Here is a 24,697-nt window from a genome sequence, read left to right on the forward strand (position 1 = left end):
TAGTGGCATGAGAAAACCAGTAGATGATAGGGTTACACTTGACAAGCTGTTAATTCTCATACATAGTACAATCTGTATGTGATGAAAATTCTGCCGTTTTGACAATAACTATTTTTTTGCTTATAGCAAACTTCATTTTTATAGATAACCACTTGAAGCAACTTTGTATACCTGTTATTTTATGTAATAAAGGCTTAAGTCCTCCAATTGTATTTTCACATTTAGGACAGATTAAATTTCACCAAATTTAAGAAGTACCATACATTGGTCATGAAAAGATCCTCATTTGAACTCAGTACCTATCATAATTTTTGTAGAAATGTGTCTGCATTAAACCTTTGCTGTATAAATATATCCATGAGTAGTCTCTGCCTTACATGACCTTTTAGCCTCTATCCATTTACTCATCTAACTATGATAGGTCTAGACATCGTTGGAAATCCCTTTACTTTTGTTTCGATCATATGAAAAGCCCCATCATGTTTCTCTTGCTCATAGAATGATTAACTCTGTAATTGGACAAGATAACCTCAGTGACTTTGTTTTTCTAACAGTGGGGTGGAAATAGTCACAGTGCATTTCTCTAACATAGAAGTGAGTTCTTCAGCTTGTCTGAAACTGAAATAGCTTTTTTCCCTTGCCTTATTATTGACTGTCATTTCTTACTCCTGTCTGTGCCTGTTGTTAGAAGACCTTTATCTCTTAATAATTTGCTCTTCCTGGCCTATTAGGAAGCCAAATACTAATTTTTCAGCTCATTAAAATTAAGTTTATAATAAAATTAAAAATTTAATTTAGAGACTTAAGAGATAACTCTTGAAAGTAAAAATACTTGGGGTCAGCAGGTGGCATAGTGGCTAAGGTACTGGACTCCCTTGTGGTTCAAGTCCCAGACCCAGGGGCTTGAAATTCACACTGGTCATGTGTGCGTGCATACCCAAAATCCGAGAAGAGAATGGAAGAGAAGGGGTTGTGGCATGTCCATCCGCCCAGGGGATGATTTCTCGCTTTCTGTCTTTCCGGTGAGTGCGCATGCCCTGTAGCAAAAACAAATCTCTCAAAAAAAGAAGGTAAAATGTGTTCGTTTTAGGTGTATATACAGTTGGTCTGCTGCATAATGACTTTTTAGTCAGCAGTGGACTATATACTTTTTTTAAAACTTTATTTATTTAAAGAATGAGTTTATTTAACTTTGTTTATTTATTTTAATTCGACCAGAGAGGGACAGAGCAAGAGAGAGAAAGAGAGCATAAGTGAGAAGGCAAGCCGCCAGGGCCAGGACTCGAACCACAATCAGCCATGTGGGAATCCAGCACCCCCAACCACCACACCACCTGCTGGCCCCGGTGTATTGCATACTTTGACAGTGGTCCTGTATGATTATAGAAGAACTGTCTTCTGATGATGTCGTAGCTGTCATGTCATGGTGTGTTGTTGGTGTGTTTGTGGTGCTGCTGGTATGAACAGACCTACTGCTCTGCCAGTCATGTGTAAAGTACAGCACATATAGTTATATTTCACACATGATATTTGATAAAGATAATAAGCAGTGATGTTACTAATTTATACATTTACTCAGCTATATTTTTTATTGTTGTTTTAGAGTGTATTCTTACTTATATACAGTTTTTAAAAACTATGGAATAGTTTGCTATATTACACCAACAATCTCTTATGTCTTTTGTTTACCTCATGTCTTGATTACATTTTCTCTTTATTTTTAAAAATTTGTTAGAAGGCATGTGGGTTTGCTAGAGAGAAACTGAAAGAGAGAAAAAGAGAAAGCAAGAGAGCACCCCTTGGGGGGAAGGCCACGCTGCAATCCCCTCTGCTCCACTTTCCTCTCAGGACTCTGGGCATGCATGTACCAGCATGGTTTCATGCCACCTGGTCAAGACTAGAACTATGCAGTCCACCATGTAGTATCCAGCTACCTCAACCACCAGTCCACCAGCTGGCCCACATCATTTTCTCTTGTGCTTGGTTTGATCTCATCTTAACTTTATTTATCATCACCCTTCCAGTGGGACCATATGTGGAGGTAGAGGGCAGTGATATCCCAGCTCTGTGTAGGCACAGGCTAATGTGTATGGCTGTGTCTAACAAAAATGTTTCTAACAAAAATGTTTAAAAGTAAAAATAAAGTATTTCTAAAATAGAATAATGCTTGTAGAATGTAGATATAAAGAAATATGCTGTATTTTTTTTAATTGCCAGAGGGCACATGTGTTTGCCAGAGAGAAAGAAAAAGCTATCACCCCCCAAGAAGGTGTGATCATGCTGCAGTTCTTTTTCCTTATTTCTTCATACTATCAGCATTTTGGGTGGTCATGCACATACACGTACCTGATATGCTTTTAAAGCCAATGGGGCCAAGATTTGAACCAGGGTTGACCATGTGAGATCTACCTCCATATTCTCAGCACTCAACCACTACCAGGCTGGCCCAAAAGAAAATGTTTTTGTGCAGTTGTACAATATATTTGTGTTTTATGTTAGTATTATTACAAAAGAGTCCAGAAGTTAACATTTTAAAATTTATAAAGTGAAAATCTGTTGGACGCGTAAAGTACAGCACATATAGTTATATTTCACACATGATATTTGATAAAGATAATAAGCAGTGATGTTACTAATTTATACATTTACTCAGCTATATTTTTTATTGTTGTTTTAGAGTGTATTCTTACTTATATACAGTTTTTAAAAACTATGGAATAGTTTGCTATATTACACCAACAATCTCTTATGTCTTTTGTTTACCTCATGTCTTGATTACATTTTCTCTTTATTTTTAAAAATTTGTTAGAAGGCATGTGGGTTTGCTAGAGAGAAACTGAAAGAGAGAAAAAGAGAAAGCAAGAGAGCACCCCTTGGGGGGAAGGCCACGCTGCAATCCCCTCTGCTCCACTTTCCTCTCAGGACTCTGGGCATGCATGTACCAGCATGGTTTCATGCCACCTGGTCAAGACTAGAACTATGCAGTCCACCATGTAGTATCCAGCTACCTCAACCACCAGTCCACCAGCTGGCCCACATCATTTTCTCTTGTGCTTGGTTTGATCTCATCTTAACTTTATTTATCATCACCCTTCCAGTGGGACCATATGTGGAGGTAGAGGGCAGTGATATCCCAGCTCTGTGTAGGCACAGGCTAATGTGTATGGCTGTGTCTAACAAAAATGTTTCTAACAAAAATGTTTAAAAGTAAAAATAAAGTATTTCTAAAATAGAATAATGCTTGTAGAATGTAGATATAAAGAAATATGCTGTATTTTTTTTAATTGCCAGAGGGCACATGTGTTTGCCAGAGAGAAAGAAAAAGCTATCACCCCCCAAGAAGGTGTGATCATGCTGCAGTTCTTTTTCCTTATTTCTTCATACTATCAGCATTTTGGGTGGTCATGCACATACACGTACCTGATATGCTTTTAAAGCCAATGGGGCCAAGATTTGAACCAGGGTTGACCATGTGAGATCTACCTCCATATTCTCAGCACTCAACCACTACCAGGCTGGCCCAAAAGAAAATGTTTTTGTGCAGTTGTACAATATATTTGTGTTTTATGTTAGTATTATTACAAAAGAGTCCAGAAGTTAACATTTTAAAATTTATAAAGTGAAAATCTGTTGGACGCTAAGGTTAATTTATTACCAAAGAAAAACTTTTTTAAATTTAGCATAACCTAATTATATACTAATTTAAAAGTCTACAGTAATGTATAATATCTTAGACCTTCATATTCACCATTTACTCACTAAATCACCCAGAACAACTCACTCTCCTACAAATGCAACTCAAGGTACATGCCTTTTATGGGTGTACCGTTTTCATCTTTTATGCCATACTTTTACTGTATGTAACCCTTGTGTTAAATTTCCTGTAGTGTTCAGTATGGTAGCATGATGTACAGGCTGCAGCAGACTTACACCATATAGCTTAGCTGTATAATAGGCTCTACCACCTAGGTTTGTGTGTGTGCCCGCTATGATGTTGGCACAGTGACAGAATCACCTAACGCATTTCTCAAAACGTATTCCCATCGTTAAGAAAAACAAGACTGTATTATAAAAAGTTCAGAGAGTTCTTATGTTGTTACTAGCCTTCAACTATCTATTCTAAATACTACCAGTTAAATGACATCCAAATAACTGAAGTTAATGCACACTGTTATCAGAAAACATTTATATAATTTTTATTTCCCCTACACTGTGCAATGCAGAAAGAAAGCTAGCTGTATTGAACAGCTGATTGAAATGAAGAAATAGATCTTTTCAGTATCTAAATTGATGGCATATTTTTAGTATTTTTATGTTTACCTTCTTTGTCTTACTGTGGCTTAGATAGTAGAATACTGGTTGATAGCCATCTGTCTTTAACAGGCAGTATATTGAGCTTTCAAGTTATGTAAGAGTAACACCAGAAATATGCATATGTCAAAATTATTTAAACCTTTAATCTCATGAAGATATTAAGATGAAACAGTGTTTTCAGTGGAGATGGAAGATGACTAAGTTATTTTCAAACATTCTTGTCATAAGAGTCTTCTTCAATCCAAGATCGTTTAAAATTTTTGTTTTTAGCATTTCAAATTTCATATCTCATTCTCTCTTAAGTATTGATTTCTGCCTGCTCTGGTGAGAAGCAGTGTCATTTTTAGATTTGACTATTCAAGTATGTGGCACTTTCACTCCTTAGCACCTCACGTTAATACCAGTTCCTAAGCAGACAGGTTCCAGTTAGGGTTTCTGTCTGCATCCTAACCTTTCGGAAAAGATGGAGCCCTGTCTTTACTTTTTCTCGTTTACCAGGTGATAGCATAGTGAGAATAGAAAGGCTACGCCTGGAGAGGTCAGACCATTAATATGTGTCCTAGGGTACCTGTCTCTAAAGTTGGCATAGAGAAAAGGAGACACAATTGGGACTTAGAGCTCTTGAGTTCCCAACCAAGTGTCTCTGCGTACTAATTGAGTAGTCTTGGCAAAGTCATGGAACCCTGATGAGCCTACGTTTTCTTTCTTTTTTTTTTTTTTTTTCTTTTTTTGAGAGGTTTTTGCTGTAGGGCGCGTGCGCTCGCCAGAGAGACAGAAAGCAAGAAATCACCTCCCCCAGAGCGGATGGCTACGCCGCAATCCTTTCTCTTCTGTTCTCCTCTCGTGGTCTTGGGCACGCATGCACATGTTCCCGGCATGAGTTTTAAGCCACCGGGTGCAGGACGTGAACCGCGGTCGACAACGTGGGAGTCCAGCGACATAGCCATTACACTAACTGCTGGTCCCAGCCTACGTTTTCTTATCTGTTGATATTATAACCAGGTATCGTAATGAGTTTCTATGTGTAAGCACAATTTTTTTAAAGTCTGGCTATTACATGATCACTGAAGTTTATTTATCATCAGCAATATATTGTGTAATAATCAATAATAACTGGCAGATTTATGCCCTTTACCCTTAGCTTTTATTTATAGAGTATTAAGTGTTACAAACTATTGAGACTAGAAAAAAACTTGAGCTTTATCTTTCTAAAAAAGGTTTTTCAGAATTTTTGTTTCTACCTCTACTAATTTTAATGAGAGACAGCTCACACTTGAGATAATGTTCTGCCCCAGCTGTGTGTACGGTGCCAAATGTGTTTCTGTTGTGTGAATTACATCAATATTACATGTGGTACAGTATTCTGCATCATTAATGCCAACATAGAATAGCACTTCATCGCATCTCATTTGATGTTTGCAACCATAGAGCAAGATGTTCAAAATAAAAATTATGTGATGGAGGTTTTTGTTTGATGGGATTTTTTTCGGGATTTTTAGTAATACAGTCATAAGTTTGATGACCTAACTTAGAAGCTTCTAAATAATGAAGCATTATAAAGCTGAGCTAGTTGGGACCAGCAGGTGGCGTGGTGGTTAAGGCGCTGGACACTCCCACATGGCTGACCGGGGTTCGAGTCCTGAACCTGGTGGCTTGCTTTCTCACTTCCTCTCTCTCTCACTCTCACCCTCTGTCTCTCTCTGGTCAAATTAAAAATCAGTGAATGAATAAATAAATAATAAAATAAATAGTTATTTAAAAAAATAATAAGCTGAGCTAGTAATAGGAAAGCAGTATGCCTCATAAACTTAGGATGGATGTCATTTTGTTTTGTTTATGTTTTATTTTAATCACATGGCCAAAAATTAGTCTATTTCTGTATCTTAGCAGCGCTAATTTTATTCCTTCAGTTTAGTCCAGGGTTTCTCAAATGAGAGGTGGTGATAAACACCAAAAATATCCACCCAGAAGATTATTTATATATACAAGAGTTCTAACCTCCAGGCAAGTGATAGGTGACAGTACTGGTCAATGTAGGTCATACAGCCGAGGTGACGGAGCCTGTCTGCCTTCTGAATCTGCCCCTCCGCTTTCTCTCTCTTGGGTGCTAAAACCTGCTACTATATTTAGAAAGCTAGAGGGAAAGTGGGTAATGTTAAGATAGGTTTTAATTTATATTCTAAAGTATGATGGAAGTAGAATTTCTTTTTTTTTTTCTTTGAGAGGTTTTTGCTATAGGGTGCGTGCACTCACCAGGAAGACAGAGAGAGACAGAAAGCAAGAAATCACCCCCGGGGGAGATGGCCACACCAAAGTCCATTCTCCTCTCAGGATCTTGGGCACCCATGCACACGCACCCAGTGTGAATTTAAGCCACCAGGTCCAGGACTTGAACCGCAGTCAACTACATGGGAGTCCAGTGACATAGCATTATGCCAACTGCTGGTCCCGAAAGTAGAGATTTTTTGGTAAGAATTATTTTTGAGTTCTACTGTTTAACTACAAACCTAAAACATAATTGCTTTTCTGTTAACAGAAACTATGAAATTTTTGTGACTGTTAAAATATTACTAATACTTGACATGGTCAGAAGCACCAGAGGAAATATTTGAATCAATTTGAAGTAGAAAATAGTTAGGTTTGGGAACAGCAGTTAGCATAATGGCTATGTCACTGAACTCCCATGTAGTCGACCGTGGTTCGAATCCCGGGCCCAGTGGCTTAAACTCATGCCGGGTGCGTGTGCGTGCGTGCCCAGTATCCCGAGAGGAGAATGGAGGAGAAGGGATTGCAGCATGGCCATCCTTCCAGGGGATGATTTCTCACTTTCTGTCTTTCTGTCTCTGTCTTTCTGGCAAGCGCATGCGCCCTATACCAAAAAACCTCTCCAAAAAAAAAAAAAGTAAGGATTAAGACTTTTTTTTTTTGAAGGTTTTTGCCATAGAGTATATGTACTCACCGGAGAGAGACAGAAGGAAAGACAGGCAGAGGGAAAGTGAGAACACCACCACCACCACCAGGGAGGATGGCCACGCTGCAGTCTCATCTTCTGGAATTTTGGACATGCATGCACATATCTAGCATGATTTTTCAAGCCACTGGTCCGGGATTCGAAGTGTAGTCAGCTGTGTGGGAGTCCAGCGCCTTAACCACCATGCCGTCTACTGGTCCAAGATTAAGTTTTATATTTAAACATGGTATCCAGAGAAGTTGGAGCAAGACAGTGGAAGCCCCTGTAAAAACAGTGGTTTGAACACATGAAAATACCATCACAATAGCAAAAGAAACCAGGTCAGAGATCTTAGTAGCCAGTGATAGCATAATAATTAGAAAAGACTCATTGAAGAGGGTAGGAAGGATCTTTTTATATTCCTTGCATCTCCCTTCCCCAAACTTCAAGCTGTGCAGCAGAGGAGACATTGTCTGTTTTAGAGAAGGAAAGTAAGTATAAGACCTGGTTCCCACCACTGGGCCTGCCACTGTAAAACCCAGCACCAGACAGATTCCCACAGCTCATGAGCCCATGCCAGTACACACAAACTTAGCCACCTGCTCTGCCCTGGCACCAAGCAGGAACCCATGATCCCTGGGAAATGGATTTGATCTCTGGCTCACAACATCACTGGCTTACTATGTTGTCCCTGGATTTAGGATAAACCTCAGCAGCAGGCAGGTCTCAGTGGCTGTGGTCTTCACAGAACTGCCCTAGCCGCAGCAGCCATGGCAGTCTGCAGTTCAGGGACCATGTGAGAAGACTTGCCCAGAATCTGGGTAGACTTTCTACTGAAGAGTGTTCCCAGACAAAGCCATTCAGTAAAGACTTTGAATAAGTCTTCCCTGCTTATTCTATGCACAGAAGTCTGGGCATAGCCACAAGGATTAAGAACAATTAGGGGACCAGCAGTTAACGTAATGGCTATGTCGCTGGACTCCCATGTAGCTGACTGTAATGCGAATTCCGGACCCCGTGGCTTAAACTCACGCCAGGCACGCGTGCGTGCATGCCCAAGATCCCGAGAAGGAGGATGGAGGAGAAGGGATTGTGGCATGGCCATCACCCCCTGGGGGGTGATTTCTCGCTTTCTATCTCTCTGTCTCTCTCTGTCTTTCTGGTGAGCTCACATGCCCTATAGCAAAAACCTCTCCAAAAAAATAAAAGAACAATTGGGGAAGGGCCGGCAAGTGGCATGGTGGTTAAAGGTGCTGGACTCCCACATGGCCGACCACGGTTCAAATCTGGGACCTGGTGGCTTGCTTTTTCACTCCCTCTCTGTTTCTCTCTGATCAAACTAGAAAATAATAATGATAATAATAATAAATAAAGTTAAGTAAAATAATTCTTTTTTTTTTTTTTTTTTTTAAAAAAAAATTGGGGAAATACACAACCAAAAAGGGTGAAGTGCCTCGTATACACATGCCCATGTTCTAGAAGGCTGGGAGAGAACCGTGGCATGAGATACTGTTTGTTGAGGATGCCTTTCTCTCTCTGCCTCAAAATAAATATTTTTAAAGCAAGTTCAAAACATACCACTATAGAAGTTTACTTAACTACAAAGAAAGACAGGGAGGAACGATCTATAAAACAACTAGAAAATAATTAAATAGTAGTAGTAAATCTATACCTCTCAATGATTACCTTAAATGTAAATGAATTAAATTCTCTAATCATAAGACACAGAGTGACTGAATATAAAAAAGAAAACAAGACCCATGTATATGCCGCCTGTAAGACTGTCTTCACCTGTAAAGACACACATAGTCTAAAACTAAAGCAATAAAAGATATCCCATGCAAATGGAAATCAAAAGAGCAGGAGTAGTATACTTGTATCAGATAAAACAGACATTAAGTCAAAAACTATAAAAGACAAACCCATTGTACAATGGTAATGAGATCAGTTCAGCAAGTAGATATCACAATAGTAAATATATGTACATAATAGCATTGGAGCACCTAAATACATAAAGGAAGTAATAATAGGTCCAAAGAGAGACTGCAATACAGTAAAGTAGTAGAGGACGTCAACATCCCACTTTTGACAGTAGATATAATATTGATACTGGATAGAAAAATCAGCAGAGAGACATCGGACTTAACCTGCTCTGTTCGCCACATGGACCTAACACATACAGAACAGTTCATCCGGTAGTTGCAGAATATGCATTCTTAATATGACATTCTCCATGACTAAGTATGTGTTAGGTTCTCAGAGTCTTAACAAATTTAAGAAGATTGAAATTATTCCAGTTATCTTTTCTGATCACAGTGTTAGAAAACTATAAATCAAGGGGCCAGCAAGTGGTGTGGTGGTTAAAGGTGCTGGACTCCCACATGGCCGACCACAGTTCAAGTCTCGGACCTGGGGGCTTTCTCTCCCCCTCTCTCTCTCTCTCTGTCTCTCTCTGATCAAACTGAAAAATAATAATGATATTAATAATAAATAAAGTTAAATAAAATAATTCTTTAAAAAAAGAAAACTATAAATCAATAAAATGAGGAATTTCAAGGAACTCACAGATATATGAAAGTTAAGTAATACGCTCTGAACAATGAATAGGTCAGTGAAGAAATTTAAAAGAAACTTAAACATTTCTTGACACATATAAAAATGGAACACAATATACCAAAACCTATAGGAAAGCAGTTTTTTTGTTTTGTTTCGTTTGTTTGTTTTTGTTTTGTTTTGTTTTTGGTTTGTATGTGTAGGGCAGTTGTGCTCACTGCAGAGAGACAGAGAGAAAAAAAAATAAATCAACCCCTCCCCCCCCCGGAAGATAACCACACTGCAGTCCTATCTCCATTCTCCTCTTGGGATTTTGGGCGTATATATACATGTGTGTGGCATGTTTTTCAAACCAACTGGTCCAGGACTTGAATCACACAGTCGACTTTGTAGGATCCAGTGCCTTAACCACCATACCACCTATTGGCCCCAGCAAAAGCAATTCTAAGAGGGAAGTTTAAAGGAATAAACATCAAAAAAGAAGAAATATCTCAAATAATAAAAAAAAACTTAATGTTGTACCTCAAGAAATAAAAACTATTATACTAGAACAAACTACGCCAGTATTAATAGATGGAAGGAAATAATAAAAATCAGAGCAGAAATAAATGAAATAGGACTAGAAAAACAATAGGAAATATGAACAAAACACAACACAAAGATACAGCAAAAAAGAAAACTATCCCTGATGAACATAGTTATAAGAAATCACAACAGGGACCAGCAATTAGCATAATGGCTGTGTCGCTGAACTCCCATGTGTCAACCGTGGTTCGAGTCTCGGACCCAGTAGCTTAAACTCACGCCGGGTGTGTGTGCGTGCGTGCTCAGGATCCTGAGAGGAGAATGGATTGCGGCGTGACCATCTCCCCTGAGAGATGATTTCTCACTTTCTGTCTCTCTTTCTGGTGAGCGCACGTGCCCCTATAGCAAAAACCTTTCCAAAAAAGGAAAGAAAAAAAAAAAAAGAAATCACAACAAAATACTAACAAACCAGATTTGGCGGTGTATTGAAAAGATTATTCACTAAGATCAAGGGATTTATTCTGGGGTGCCAAAATGAAGGACAGAACCATAAAGTAATTATGATAGATACAGAATAAGCATTGGAAAAAAAATCAGCATCCCTTCCTGATATATGCTCTCAACAAATTAGTTATAGAAGGAATATACCTCAACACAATAAAACTCATGTATAAGAAACCTGCAACTAATATACAAAAGGGGAAAATGTTGAAAGCTTTTTCTGTAAGACCTAGAACAAGTCAAGATTGCCTGCTATCTCCATTTCTATTCGACATAGTTTTTAAAAACCTAGCCAGAGGGACCAGCAGTTGGTGTGATGGCTATGTCACTTGACTCCCATGTAGTCAACTGTGGTTCAAGTCCCAGGCCCGGTGACTTAAACACATACCAGGCATGTGTGCGTGCGTGCCCAAAATCCTGAGAGGAGAATGGAGGAGAAGGGATTGTGGTATGACCACCCCCCTTGGGGGTAATTGCTCGCTTTCTGGTGAGCGCATGTGCCCTATAGCAAAAACCTCTCCAAAAATTAAAAAACCTAGCCAGAAAAAATAGACAAAAATAAAAAAACATCTGTTTGGAATGGGAAAAGCTAAATAGTCCTTTTGTAGATGGCATGATCTTATATATATAGAAAACCCTAAAATCTCTATTAAAAGACTGACCTTGGAATAGTGGTTAAGGTGTTGGACTCTCTCCCACATGGCAAACGCGGTTCAAGTCACAGATCTAGTGGCTTGAAAATCACACCTGGCGTGTGTGTATGCATGCCCAAAATCCCAGGAGGAGAATGGAGGAGAGGGATTGCAGATGGCCACCCGCCTTGGGGAATGATTTCTCAGTTTCCATCTCTCTGGCTCTCTAAGTGAGCACATATGCCCTGTGGCAAAAAAATAAAAATTACTACCTCTAGTGAACAAGTTCAGTAACACTGCAGAGTACAAAATCAACATACAAAAGTTAGTAAAACTACATACTAATAATGAAATATCTGAAAAATAAATTTTAATCCCATTTATAATAGCTACCAAAAATGTTCTTAGGAATAAATGTAATCATGAAAATGAAAGATCTCTAACAGAAAACTAAAACATTGATGAAAGAAATTGAAGATACAAATAAATGGACAGATATCCTGTATTCGTAGATTGGAAAGTTTTTCCATTTTAATTTTATTTTTTTGCTAGAGGGTGCATCCACTCTAGTGGAGAATGATCACATACCAATTCTTCTCCTTTTGGGATTTTGGGCACACGTGCGTTCACACTTGATGTTTTTCAGGCCACCAGATCTGGGACTCGAACTGTACATCTGGCCATATGAGATACTGCTGTTTTAACCAGCAGGCCATGGATTGGGCCTGGATTGGGGAAGAATTAATATTGTTAAAATGGCTATACTACTCAAAGTGATCTACAGAATCAATGAAATCCCTATCAAAATACCAATGACATTCTTTTTTTCTTTTTTTTTTTCCTTTTTTTGGAGAGGTTTTTTTTTCGCTATAGGGCGTGTGCGTTCACCAGACAGACAGAAAGAGACATAGAGACAGAAAGCGAGAAATCACCCCCAAGGGGGGATGGTCAATCCCTTCTCCTCCATTCTCCTCTCGGGATCTTGGGCACGCACGCACACGCACCCGGCGTGAGTTTTAAGCTACCGGGTCTGGGACGTGAACCGCGGTCGACTACATGGGAGTCTAGCGACATAGCCATTACGCTAACTGCTGGTTCCCAATACCAGTGACATTCTTTACAAAAAGAAAAATCAAACCTAAAATTGTGTGGAACCACAAAAGATCTTGGGTAGCTTGTTCATCACCAAAAAAGCAAAGCTAGAGGCATCACAACCTAGTTTAGGCATATACTATAAAGCTGTAGTAAGAACAGAATACAGAGCCCAGGAGTAAATCCATACATTAACACCATCTAGTTTTTGACAAACATGCCAAAAACACAATAGGGAAAGGATAATTTATTTAACAAATGGTGTTGAGAAACCTGGATATTCACATAGAAAAAAATGAAACTAGATTATTTGTCATCAAAGTAAGATACTTCAAAAAGTTTACAGAAAATGGAATTAAAGTATGAGCTTATTTTGGCACAAAAAATTTTGAAATCGATGCATTTTTTTTCATTGTATATATTCGCTGTGAACTTTTCAAAGACCCTTCACATATAAAAATTAACTCTAAATAGATTATAGACTTAAATGTAAGGCATCAGACTATGAAGCTACTACAAGATATAGGGAAAAAGTTCCCTGATATTGCTGTGGGCAGTGTTTTTTGTTTTTGTTTTTTAAAGAGGTTTTTGTCATAGGATGTATGTGCTTGCCAGAGAGAGACGGTGAGAGGGAAAGTAAGAAATCACCCCTTGGGGGTACAGCCACACCACAGTCTCTTCTTTTTTATTCTCCTCCTGGGATCTTGGGCATGCATGCACATGTAGCCAACATAATTTTTAAGCCACCAGGTCCAGGACTTGAACTGTGGTCACCCATGTGGGAGTCCAGTGACATAACCACTCTGCCATCTGCTGGCCCCACGCAGTGATTTTTTTGGGAAATGACCTCAAAAACATAGGCAACAAGAAAATTAAACAAATAGGATTACACCAAACTAAAAAGATTCTATACAGTAAAAAAATCAACAGAGCAAAGAGACAAACTACAGAATGAGAGAAAATACTTGGAATCGCTTCTGCTAAATGGCTGATAGCCAAAATTTATAAGGAACTCACAAAAAATAGCATAAGAACTCACATAAGATATACAAATAGGGACCAGCAGTTGGCATAATAGCTATATCGCTGGACTCCCATGTAATTGACCATGGTTCCAGGCCCGGACCCGGCAGCTTAAAATCACGCCAGGTGCATGTGCATGCTTGCCCAAGATCCCAAGAGGAGAATGGAGGAGAAGGGATCACAGTTTGGCCATACCCCCTGGGGGGTGATTTCTCGATTTCTGTCTCTCTCTCTGTCTCATAGCAAAAACCTCTCCCCCCTAAAAAAGGAGATATAAAAGTAGCCAAGCCAGCAGGTGGCATGGTGGTTAAGTTGCTGGATTCCCACATGACTGACCACGGTTTGAGTCCTAGACCTGGTGGCTTGCTTTCTCATTTTCCCTTTTCCTCTGTCTCTCTGATTAATGAACCTGTCCTATACTGAATAAAAAAATGATGATAAAATTGAATGAATAAATCTTAAAAAAAAAAAAAAAAGATACACAAATAACCAATGAGTACATGAAAAAATGTTCAACATTGAGACCAGCAAATTGTGTGGATATTAAGGCAGTTGGATCCCACATTGCCAAACTGAGCAGTTCAAGTCCCAGTGCCTTGAAAACATGCCAGGAGTATGTACATGCATGGTTAAAAATCCCAAGAGAAGAATGGAGGAGACGGGATTATGGTGTGGCCATTCCCATTAGGGAGGTAACTTCTCACTTTCCCTCCTCTGTCTGTCTCTGTTCCTCTCTCCGATGCATACACACACTATAGCAGACTTAAAACCAAATTCTCAACATCAAAACCACAATGAAATGTCACCTCATTCCTGAAAAAAAATCAGCTGTTAATTAAAAATACAAAAGGTAAGTGTTGCAAGGATGTGGAGAAAAGGGAAATGTACACTGTTGATGGGGAATGTAAATTGGTACAGCCTTTATGAGAAACATGATGGGGGTTCTTCAACATAATAAAAATAGAGCTACTACATAACCCAACAGTCTCACTTCTGAGTATATATCTAAATCAGTATCTCAATAAGATGTCTGCTCCCATGTTTATTGCAGTATTTTTTACAGTAGTTAAGATACAGAATTAAACTAAATGCCCATCAGTAGTAAGAAAAATGGTATAGTACACAGTGGCGTGCGTATGAGCCTTTAAAAAAGAAAGGAAATCAAAAAAAAAAAAAAGGAAATCCTGTCATTTTTGACAATATGGAGGACTCTGGAAGGCATAATGTTAAGTGAAATAGAGAAACATACTGAATGATCTCATTCATGGGGATTTTATTTTTGTCGTTTTTTTTTTTCTTTTTTTTTTTTTTTTTAAGAGGTTTTTGCTATAGGGCACATGGGCTCGCCAGACAGAGACAGACAGAGAGACAGAAAGCGAGAAATCACCTCCCAGGGGGGATGGCCACGCCGCAATCCTTTCTCCATTCTCTTCTCGGGATCTTGGGCACGCACACACATCCAGCGTGAGTTTTAAGCCACCGGGTCAGGACACAAACCGCGGTCGACTACGTGGGAGTCCAGCGACATAGCCATTATGCTAACTGCTGGTCCCTGTTTTTTGTTTTTTTTGAGAGAGAGAGATTTGGTATAGGGTGCATGTGCTTACCAGAGACAGAAAGCAAGAAATCACCTCCAAGGGGGAGCTGACCGTGCTTTAATCCCTCTCCATTCTCTTGGGATTTGGGGCTTATGTACACACTCGTACCTGGCGTGAATTTCAAGCCTCTGTACATCATTTGTACACGGTACATACATACCATTTGGGAGCTGGGGGAGGATAAATAAATAAAATTTATAAACAAATAATAAAGAAAAAAATAATAAAACTTACCTAGATGGCTCTATAATCCACATTTTGTGCTTTTCCCTCCTTTTTACAGCATCTTCACCAGGCAAGAGTTTACTCTATGGCGGTTTTTCAGATGGTATATGTTTTCTTTTATTATGGTGTGCTTATGTTCTTTGTTCTCTTAACTTTGTCCCATAAGTTGCACCAGTTCAGTTAAATAACTATGGGTCAAATACTTCAATGCTTTCTCTCAAATCTTAAGAATTAGGTAGGTATATGCTTTGTACTAGACTGCTGCATGCTGTGAGCAACCAGAGAAGAGTTAGGTTGTGTGTCTCAAAGAGCTTTCGGTCTAATGGGTACTTAGCTATTCTGCTTTTTCTTCTGCTTCTGTCTGAACTCTGCCTTCTTTTGTCTTGGAATTCATATCTTCTTTGTCTATGACAAAGAAATATTTAAATTAGGAAACATTAAGTTGACAGTCATTTTCTATTACTCCTATCATTAGATGACGGCATTCAGAAATCACAGCTTGGAAACCAGTCTCCATCAACCTCCAGCCAACGTAAGTTTGTCTATTCAGTTTTTATTAGGAAGGTTCCTAAGACTGATAGTCTGAAACTGTTTAAAAATGGCTTTTGATAGCACTATAGCTTAATACTATTTGGAAATCATATTCGAAGCAGTGTAGGGGGAAGAGTATATATTGGGTTGCTGGAAAAGTCAGATGCATTTTTGCATAGAAAAACATGTCATGACTTTTCCGACAACCTAATACTTTACTGGCAATAAACTGCATGACTTATGCTGAATCAGCAGAAAGACAGCTCACAGCATGACATCATGGGATTACCGTGGGTTTCGGTGTCCAGACTTGCATTGGAACTGGATGGGACCACTCCTGATTGCCTAAGGGCAAGTTTTTTTAAGTTTCGTAAGCCTATTCATTATCCTAAATGAGTACTAAAAAATTAATAGTGGTTCTCAAAATTTTTTGTCTCAGTACCACTTTACACTAGTACAGTTAATAAACACCTCCAGATAGTCTTTTTTTAAATTGGCTATATGTACCCATATTTACCTGGAAATTAAAGCTGAGAAAGTTTTAAAATATTTACTCACATATTTGTAAGTAACTAACTTAGAAGAGAGACCAGTTGCTTTACATTTCTTCTATTCACTAATGCCTACCTCAATAAAATGGAGCTGACTTATCTGCTTCTGTATTCAGTCTGTTATATTATTTTTGTTGAAATATCTGTGGAAAATCCAGCTTCATAAAGACATGAAGAATTTTAATGGCCTTTTTAGATCATTATGGATGCTTTTTTTTTAATATTCTCTAAAACTCAACAGTTGGTAGCTTCTTAAGTTATATTAATGAACTTTTGGTATTGTATTACATTAAAATCCACTGGTCTTCCTTATACTTTGAATGGAATATCATGTACTAGTTATTTGAAGAATATTGATTCACTAAGTTAGGCAAATCTTCCAGCTGTTCACATATTTGTGATTCGGTATAGAGGATGACATTTGTTAGTATCACTACCAGTTACTTTTTCTTGAGAGAGAGAGAGGTTTTTGCTATAGGGTGCATGTGCTTGCTGGAGAAACAGAAAGTAAGAAATCACCCCCCGGGGGGAGGTGGCCACACTGCAGTCCCTTCTCCCCCATTTTCCCCTCAAGATTTTGAGCGCGTACGTGCACGTGCTGGGCATGAGTTTTAGGCCACTGGGTCCAGGACTTGAACTGGGTCAGCTACTTTGGAGTCCAGTGATATAACCATTATGCCATCTGCTGGTTCTACCACCAATTACTTTTTTTTTTTTTTTAAGAATTATTTTATCTAAATGTGTGTGTGTGTGTGTGTTTGTAAATTTGACCAGAGAAGGACAGAGAGTGAGAGAGAGAGAGTCAGAGAGCAAGCCATCAGGTCTGGTACTGGAACCACAGTCAACCACATGGGAGTCCAGTGCCCTCAACTACCACACTACCTGCTAGCCCACACCAATTACTTTTTTTTTTTAATTAATCTTTATTGAACTTTATTTTAATTTGACCAGAGAGTGTCAGAGTGAAAGAGAGAGAGAAAGTGAGAAAGCAAGTGCCTGGGACTGGGACTTGAACCACAGTCGGTCATATGGGAGCCTAACGCCCTTAACACCATGCCAGCTGCTGGCCCCTACAACAATTACTTTTTATTTTATTTTTTTTAAATAATGATTTAACTTTATAATGTGACCAGAGAGGGACAGAGCGAGAGATAGAAACATGGAAAGTGAGAAAGCAGGCCACCAGGTCTAGGACTCAAACCTTGATTGGCCATGTGGGGGGTCCAGCATCCTTTGCCACGTGATGTGTCAGACCACTAATTACTTTTTAAAAGTATTTAGTGAGAACTGTTAAGTATTGGGAACTGTTAAGTTCATGGTGATAGATAAAATATCTTCACAATCCTAATTTTCTTTCTTTCTTTCTTTGTTTTTTTTAAGAGAGATTTTTGCTGTAAGGTGTATGTGCTCTCCTGGGAGAGAGTGGCAGAGACAGAAAGTGAGAAATCACCCCCTAGGGGGATGATCATGCTGCAATCCCTTTTCCTCTTGCGATTTGGGCACACACACACACACACGTGTCCAGCATGCGTTTTAAGCTGCCAGGTCCAGGACTCAAACTGTGGTCAGTCGTGTGAGAGTCCAGCGATGTAACCATTATGCTGATTCTCACAATTCTAATTTTCACTTGAAAGGTTGAATTTTATATTTGGCAACAAACTTTGTCAGTTATTTCCCTAGAAGTAACAGGCTGTTTTTTCATTTTCTAGAAAATGCCAAATATATGTCTGACTGATTATAGTTTGTAAATTGTTTTTTCAAACAAAAATGGTATATTTCATGAATAAAAGGACTAATTCGGCTTACAGCTCATTTGCAAAGTCCTTTTCCTTGAGACTCCATTGTCCTGTGCTGTGCAGCAAAGAAACTTTATGTATCTTTCCCATTTCTTCACACAAAATAACAAGAAGCTGCATACTCAAGGATTGACATTCAGTGAGATAAATAATTATACCTGCTTCATGAAGGACATTGTTAAGTGAAACCGCCCCCTGCTTTTAAACTTGAATGCATGGCAGTGGAAAATACAGTGACTGTACCTCTATAGATTGGTATCACTGCCCTGTGACAATGCCAAGGCATCAGAAGTTTTCCCCACCATTGCTTTTGTACAATCAGTGCCAACGTTGACACAGCAAAAACCTTAGGATCTTAGTGTTCTGGAATCGCTTGAACCTCATGGACCCCTTCTCCAAAACAGGGTCTTGAGGTGCCGCTTCACTCACTCTGAGAACTGCTACTGTAAAAGGCCCCCAGTAAAATTATTAGTGTACAGCAATCAGTGAATGAAAGATAAAAAGGTATTATTGTTACTGTCTTCTTATTAACTGATTAAACGAAGTGTTACATGAGAAAGTGTTCTATGACCTGAAAAGCACTAGGTAGGACTGCCCTGTGGCCTAGTGGTTAAGGGAGTCAGATCCCACATGGCCAACCATGGTTCAGATCCCAGCCCTGACAGCTTATAAAAACATGCCAGGGGCATGTGCGTACATGCCCCAGATCCCGACAGAATGGAGAAATAAAGGAGAAGGGATTGCAGCGTGGTCACACACCTTTGGGGAGTGCTTTCTCTCTCTCTCTCTGTCTCTGTTGCTCTCTAGTGAATACATGCATCATCTGGTGATTAAAAAAAATGCTAGATACATATAAATTGATATTATTGCCAATAATAATTGAGGATTTGTTACACACTGAATTTTACCAGTGTTAACTTGCAAATCATAAAAAAAAAATAGGCATCAGTGCAGTTAATCTAAAGAGATAGCTAGCTAACTTGAGGTATTGAAGAGGTTCACTTGTATTGTGTCCCCTTCTTTGTCTGTTCTTAGACATCGAAAATAAATTCCACCACATAATTAGCTGTGTGAACTGCTGAGTTTCTAAATTAAAAAATATATTTTTAAATTATTTTATTTTAACTTTATTTTTAATTTGATCAGAGAGGGACAGAGCAAGACAGAGAGAGAGAATGTGAGGAAGCAAGCCACTGGGTCTGGGACTTCAGCCACGTTCAGCCATGTAGGAGTCCAGCATCCTTAACCACCATACCAGTTGCTGGCTCCCTAAATTTAAAAATATTTTATAAAGTGTCTTTTTAGTTTTTACTATAGAACACATGTACTCACCAGAGAGAGATATAGAGAGAGAGAGAGAGGTGGGGGGGAGTGAAAAATCTCCTCCTGGGGGGGAATGGCCATGCCATCTCCATTCTCCTTTTGGAATTTTGGGCATACATGCATGCACACATGCCTGGCATGATTTTTAAGCCACTGGGTCCAGGACTCTAACCATGCCATCAGCCATGTAGGATCCAACACCTTAACCTCCATGCCACCAGCTGGCCTTAATAATATTACCAGTTATTAGCCATAGTAATAATAATTTTGTTTTATAAACTGTACATTTCTGACTTGTCTGTACCATTTTATATGTTTAAATTCTATTTTTCCTTGAAGATGCGTTACTGTTTTTATATTGAAGAGATATATGCATATTTATACATTTTTTTTTTGGAGAGGTTTTTGCTATAGGGCACGTGTGCTTGCCAGAAAGACAGAGAGAGACAGAAAGCAAGAAATCACTCCCTGGGGGGGATGGCCACACTGCAGTCCTTTCTCCTCCATTCTCCTCTTGGGATCTTGGGCATGCACACACATGCGCCCCATGTGAGTTTAAGCCACCAGATCTGGGACTCGAACCGTGGTCAACTACATAGGATTCCAGTGACGTAGCCATTACGCCATCTGCTGGTCCCTATACATATATCTTAAAGCCTATGAGTGCGAGATTTTCTTGGAAACATGATCGCTTACTTTATTCCTAATAGAAAATATCAGCTCCCTTTGAAGTTCTTCCTTTTATGCCTAATCATAATAGAGAGTAATACTGATTTTAAAAGTAATTCACCCTTGACTCTAAAAAAATGGTACTTATACTTGTCATTTCTATTTTTTTCTGAGCAGAAATGACTGGACAACCCAAAAATGCATCTTTTATCAAGATGAGCTGGAGATGGCTACTTTTTCCGATAGCTGCTCTTGTCTTTGGATATTTTTGGTTCGTTCCTATTCCTGAGGTGGAAACCACTGCTGTTCAAGAGTTCCAGAACCAGATGAAACAACTTATGGATAAGTACCAAGGTCAAGATGAGAAGCTGTGGAAACGAAGCCAAACGTTCCTGGAAAAACATCTCAACAGCTCCCATCCTCGGGCCCAGCCTGCTATCCTGCTGCTCACTGCTGCCCGAGATGCCGAAGAAGCACTTAAATGTCTGAGTGAACAAATTGCTGATGCCTATTCTTCCTTCCGTAGTGTCCGTGCCATCCGGATTGATGGAGCAGACAAAGCTTCTCAAGACAGCGATGTCGTCAAACTAGAGGTGGACCAGGAGCTGAGCAATGGGTTCAGAAATGGCCAGAATGCAGCTGTGGTACACCGCTTCGAGTCTCTGCCTGCGGGCTCTACTTTGATCTTCTATAAATACTGTGACCATGAAAACGCAGCCTTCAAAGACGTAGCCTTGGTCCTGACTGTCTTGTTGGAGGAGGAGACACTCGGAGCCAGTCTAGGCCTAAAAGAAATTGAAGAAAAAGTGAGAGATTTCCTCAAAGTCAAGTTCACCAACTCCAACACGCCCAACTCCTACAATCATATGGATGCAGACAAATTGAACGGGCTCTGGAGCCGCATTTCTCACTTAGTCTTGCCCGTGCAGCCTGAAAATGCCCTGAAAAGGGGTGTTTGCTTATAAGGAGTGAGAGAAGAGAAGATCGTGCCTCGAGTTCTGGGAGTTTTTCAGACTTTCTAACCAGAGACAGGATTCAGAGCTCTTTTTGAAAGAACTGGTTTCTTTTTAAAGGAAGTTGAGTTCTTACATAAACATGGAACATCTAAGTCATTTACTCAGCCTAATTATCTGTTACTTGAGAGAATCATTCATTTCTTGTTTCCATTGAGAGCTGTGTTAAGGGATCTTAGAAGTGTACATTATAAGCATCCCATAGAGGATCTGTTTTGATTCTGGGCAGAATCATTACTGCCGTGGTGTGACCAGTAAGAGATTAGGCTCCTTTCTTCTGAATCCCTTCCTGATATTTTTTAATTTAGGTTTTTTCTAAAGTTTTTTAGTAAGGCAGCTCCCTAACTCTAACCATGGGTTTTCTCATTATATTCCTATTTACACAGTGTACGTATGAGTTCCTTAGCTTCTGCTGATAGCAGCATAAGTAACAGAAGGTCATCTGGGTGGGTACGTGGGTTTCTTTTTGCTCCCTTTGGTTTTGGATGGTGGAGAAGAGAGAAGAAAGAAATTGTCGAGTGGGGAAGGAAAGGGGGGAAAAAGTTCAAGATGAAATGTTACAATAAGCCACTGAAACACAGGTTAGTCAGATAGTAGGTATGTGAAATGTTACACTAGTAAATCCTGTTACAATTTGTTTTCCATATTTTTCCCCTTAAATTCCTGATCCTTCCAAGAATTTTTAAAGCATATATATAACAAGGTCTAACATATTTACTCATTTGACTCATAAGAGTAGGTGAATTCACAGCAGTTTATTTTGGACATATCTTGAAGCTTTTATTTTGAATTAAATATAGTTTCAGGGATTAATAAACCATGGGTAACGGCTTTCCTGGGCTATTGAAGGAGGATCTAATTTTCTGCGTGTCCACCTGTTGCAGTCTAAGACCCTTAACGACACTCCATAATCAATATGAAGACTTCCTATGCACGTGAGAAATCTTATTAAGAGTGCCTCAAGCCAAAAAGACTGAACTTTACCGCATATGAAGAATGTTACCTATATTTCTATACTACTATAGTATATTTTAGCTGCAGCTTTGCATCCATAATTGAGTTTTCTCATCTGTCAACTGCTTTGGTTTTCTTAAAATCTTTTGATTTTAGATCCACCTTGTTTTGTAATTATCCACAAACCTTTAAATGCAAATATTGCTTTTAGAGCCCATCATTGGCTTCCTCATTTAGAGAGTGATCTAATTTATTTTCACTAGGACTGCCAGTATTCATAAATATATACCCCTTGTTGTAATTTGTTCCTGTCAGAGTCAAGTCACTTGATTTATTTTGTAGGGGATTATAAAACAGTTTTTGAAAAGGCTTATTTTATACCTACATACTATATGGAGAAACAAATGTTTTTATTAAATGTTTCCCTGACCCAAATAATTTTAATGTAATTAATGTTACTTATATCTTTCAGAAAATTATATCAGATGATCTGTAAATGACTTTAAATGCTATTTTAGTAATTTAAATAAAGTTGCTTTTGTGGTTTGTATTTTCTGTGTTATAAACTTAATGATTTGTAAACCTTTAACAAATTAATCTAAGTTTTGTTTTGTTTTTGTTTTTGTTTTTGTTTTTTTTGGTTTTTTTTTTTTTTTAAACGCAGAGCTTTTTCGTAATAGGGCAGAATCCGGAGCTAGTTTTTGTACCCTCAGCTGGCATGTCAGCCTCAGAGTGCTTGAACTTCTGGCCCTTGGAGCAGACATGGTAGGTCTGGTATGGCTATGTGGGGTTCCAGAACCTTGCTGAAATGCCAGTACACCTCATGGCCCCTGGAAGAACCAGAGAGCAGGACGGTACCATCACCCTTGGGGAGTCCAGGGCCAGCTGGTTGAATGTGAAGCTCCTGCTCCCAGTCTTGAGGATGCAGCTACAGGCCTACTGATCACACAGTGCACACACCTTCAGCTTGGGCACCTCCTGAAAGCACACATCGTCTGTGATGGGCCCCACGACCACAGCCGTTTTGTTTTCACAGCCAGGAAGCTTCATTTTGCAGATCATCCTAGAAAGGGACAGAGGTGGCCAGTTGGTGCAACTCTTGAACAACCTCTTCAGAACAACCTGGTCGAAGGTGGAGTTGGGCCATCTGGCCAGAAACCAGTAGAGCCTGACCAACAACCTCAGGTAGATGGCTCTTGGGCCGCTGCGTCAAGCCTTCTTTCAGCCCTTGTGACTCCCATGATGGTGTCTTCTTTTCAGCCAGGTCCAGCAAGCAATCCAAGTATTTTCTTTACACTTGAAAGTTTTTAGTGAAAAATTGAATGACTTTGGCTAGGAGAAACAAAAGATCAAAGAATTGGAGCTATTCACAAGTACAGTGGTTCAAAATGGAGTAGCAGAGCTGGCTCAATAGCATAGTGGTGAAATGCTATGCAAAGGAAACAAGAACCCACATGGGCTGACCATGTTTTGAATCATGGTTCCAGCAGCTTAGAGAATACCAGGTATGTATGCGTGGGTGCCCGTAATCCTGACTGGGTGGAAAAGATTGTGGCAAAATCACACCCCGCTGGGGGGAGAGACTTTTTCTCCTTTCTTTCTCTGGTACATGCACATGCCCTCTGGTGCTAAAAAAGAAAGAAAGGCTAGCAGGTGGCATGGTGATTAAGGTGCTGGATCTGTGGTTTAAGTCCTGGACCCAGAAGCTTGAAAAAAACAAATAGATAAATGAATGAATGAAAAAATAAAAGAAATGGAATAGCCATGATTTTCTATTTTGTTCAGGGCTTTTGTATTATCATTAAAGTGAAGTTAGTTTAGATGTCCCTAACTTGGCAAAAGAATCTGTACAACAGCCATTCTTAACCTTTTCTTTATCACCTCCCTGAAGAACTTTTTAAAAGAAGGTTCCCAGTTTAAATCTGGAGACCTCTCTGAATACATTGGACATATTCTTGCTTGTTATCCTGGGCTAGCTGAAGGCTGGTGTGGATGGTAGCATCAAGATCCTATAGGGGAAATTCTCTCAGTCTCACACTTTCTGTCTCCCTTGCTCATGAAGAAAATGCATAAGCTTAAGAAAACACACCTCAGGGGGAACCAGCAGTTAGCGTAATGGCTATGTCGCTGGACTCCCACATAGTCGACCGCGGTTCACATCCCGGACCCGGTGGCTTAAAACTCACGCCGGGCGCATGTGCGTGCGTGCCCAAGATCCCGAGAGGAGAATGGAGAAGGGATTGCGGCGTGACCATCCCCCCTGGGGGGTGATTTCTCACTTTCTGTCTCTATGTCTCTCTCTGGCGAGCGCATGCACCCTATAGCAAAAATCTCAAAAAAAAAAAAATACACCTCAGATACTATTTTAATATACATATGCTATTGTTAATTCGTTGTAAGTCTGTTATTAGGACACTGAGCACTCTAGTTTTTCAGTCTGTTCCTTG

At 39.4% G+C, this 24,697-nt stretch overlaps 1 protein-coding gene across 1 annotated transcript in view; it reads left to right on the plus strand.

Moving 5' to 3' along the window:
- The window catches only part of TOR1AIP1 (torsin 1A interacting protein 1), a gene marked incomplete in the record, with an annotated part of 47,440 nt that extends 24,640 nt beyond the window's left edge, over positions 1–22,800 (plus strand). Inside the window, 3 exon segments of the mRNA XM_014583786.2 lie at positions 15,472–15,516; positions 15,889–15,945; positions 20,461–22,800. Coding sequence (XP_014439272.1) covers positions 15,472–15,516; positions 15,889–15,945; positions 20,461–21,248 — 890 coding nt within the window.
- Between the last annotated feature and the right edge of the window lie 1,897 nt (positions 22,801–24,697).

Source organism: Tupaia chinensis, unplaced genomic scaffold (genome assembly GCF_000334495.1).
Source record: "Tupaia chinensis unplaced genomic scaffold, TupChi_1.0 Scaffold000074_1, whole genome shotgun sequence".
Taxonomy (NCBI): domain Eukaryota; kingdom Metazoa; phylum Chordata; class Mammalia; order Scandentia; family Tupaiidae; genus Tupaia; species Tupaia belangeri.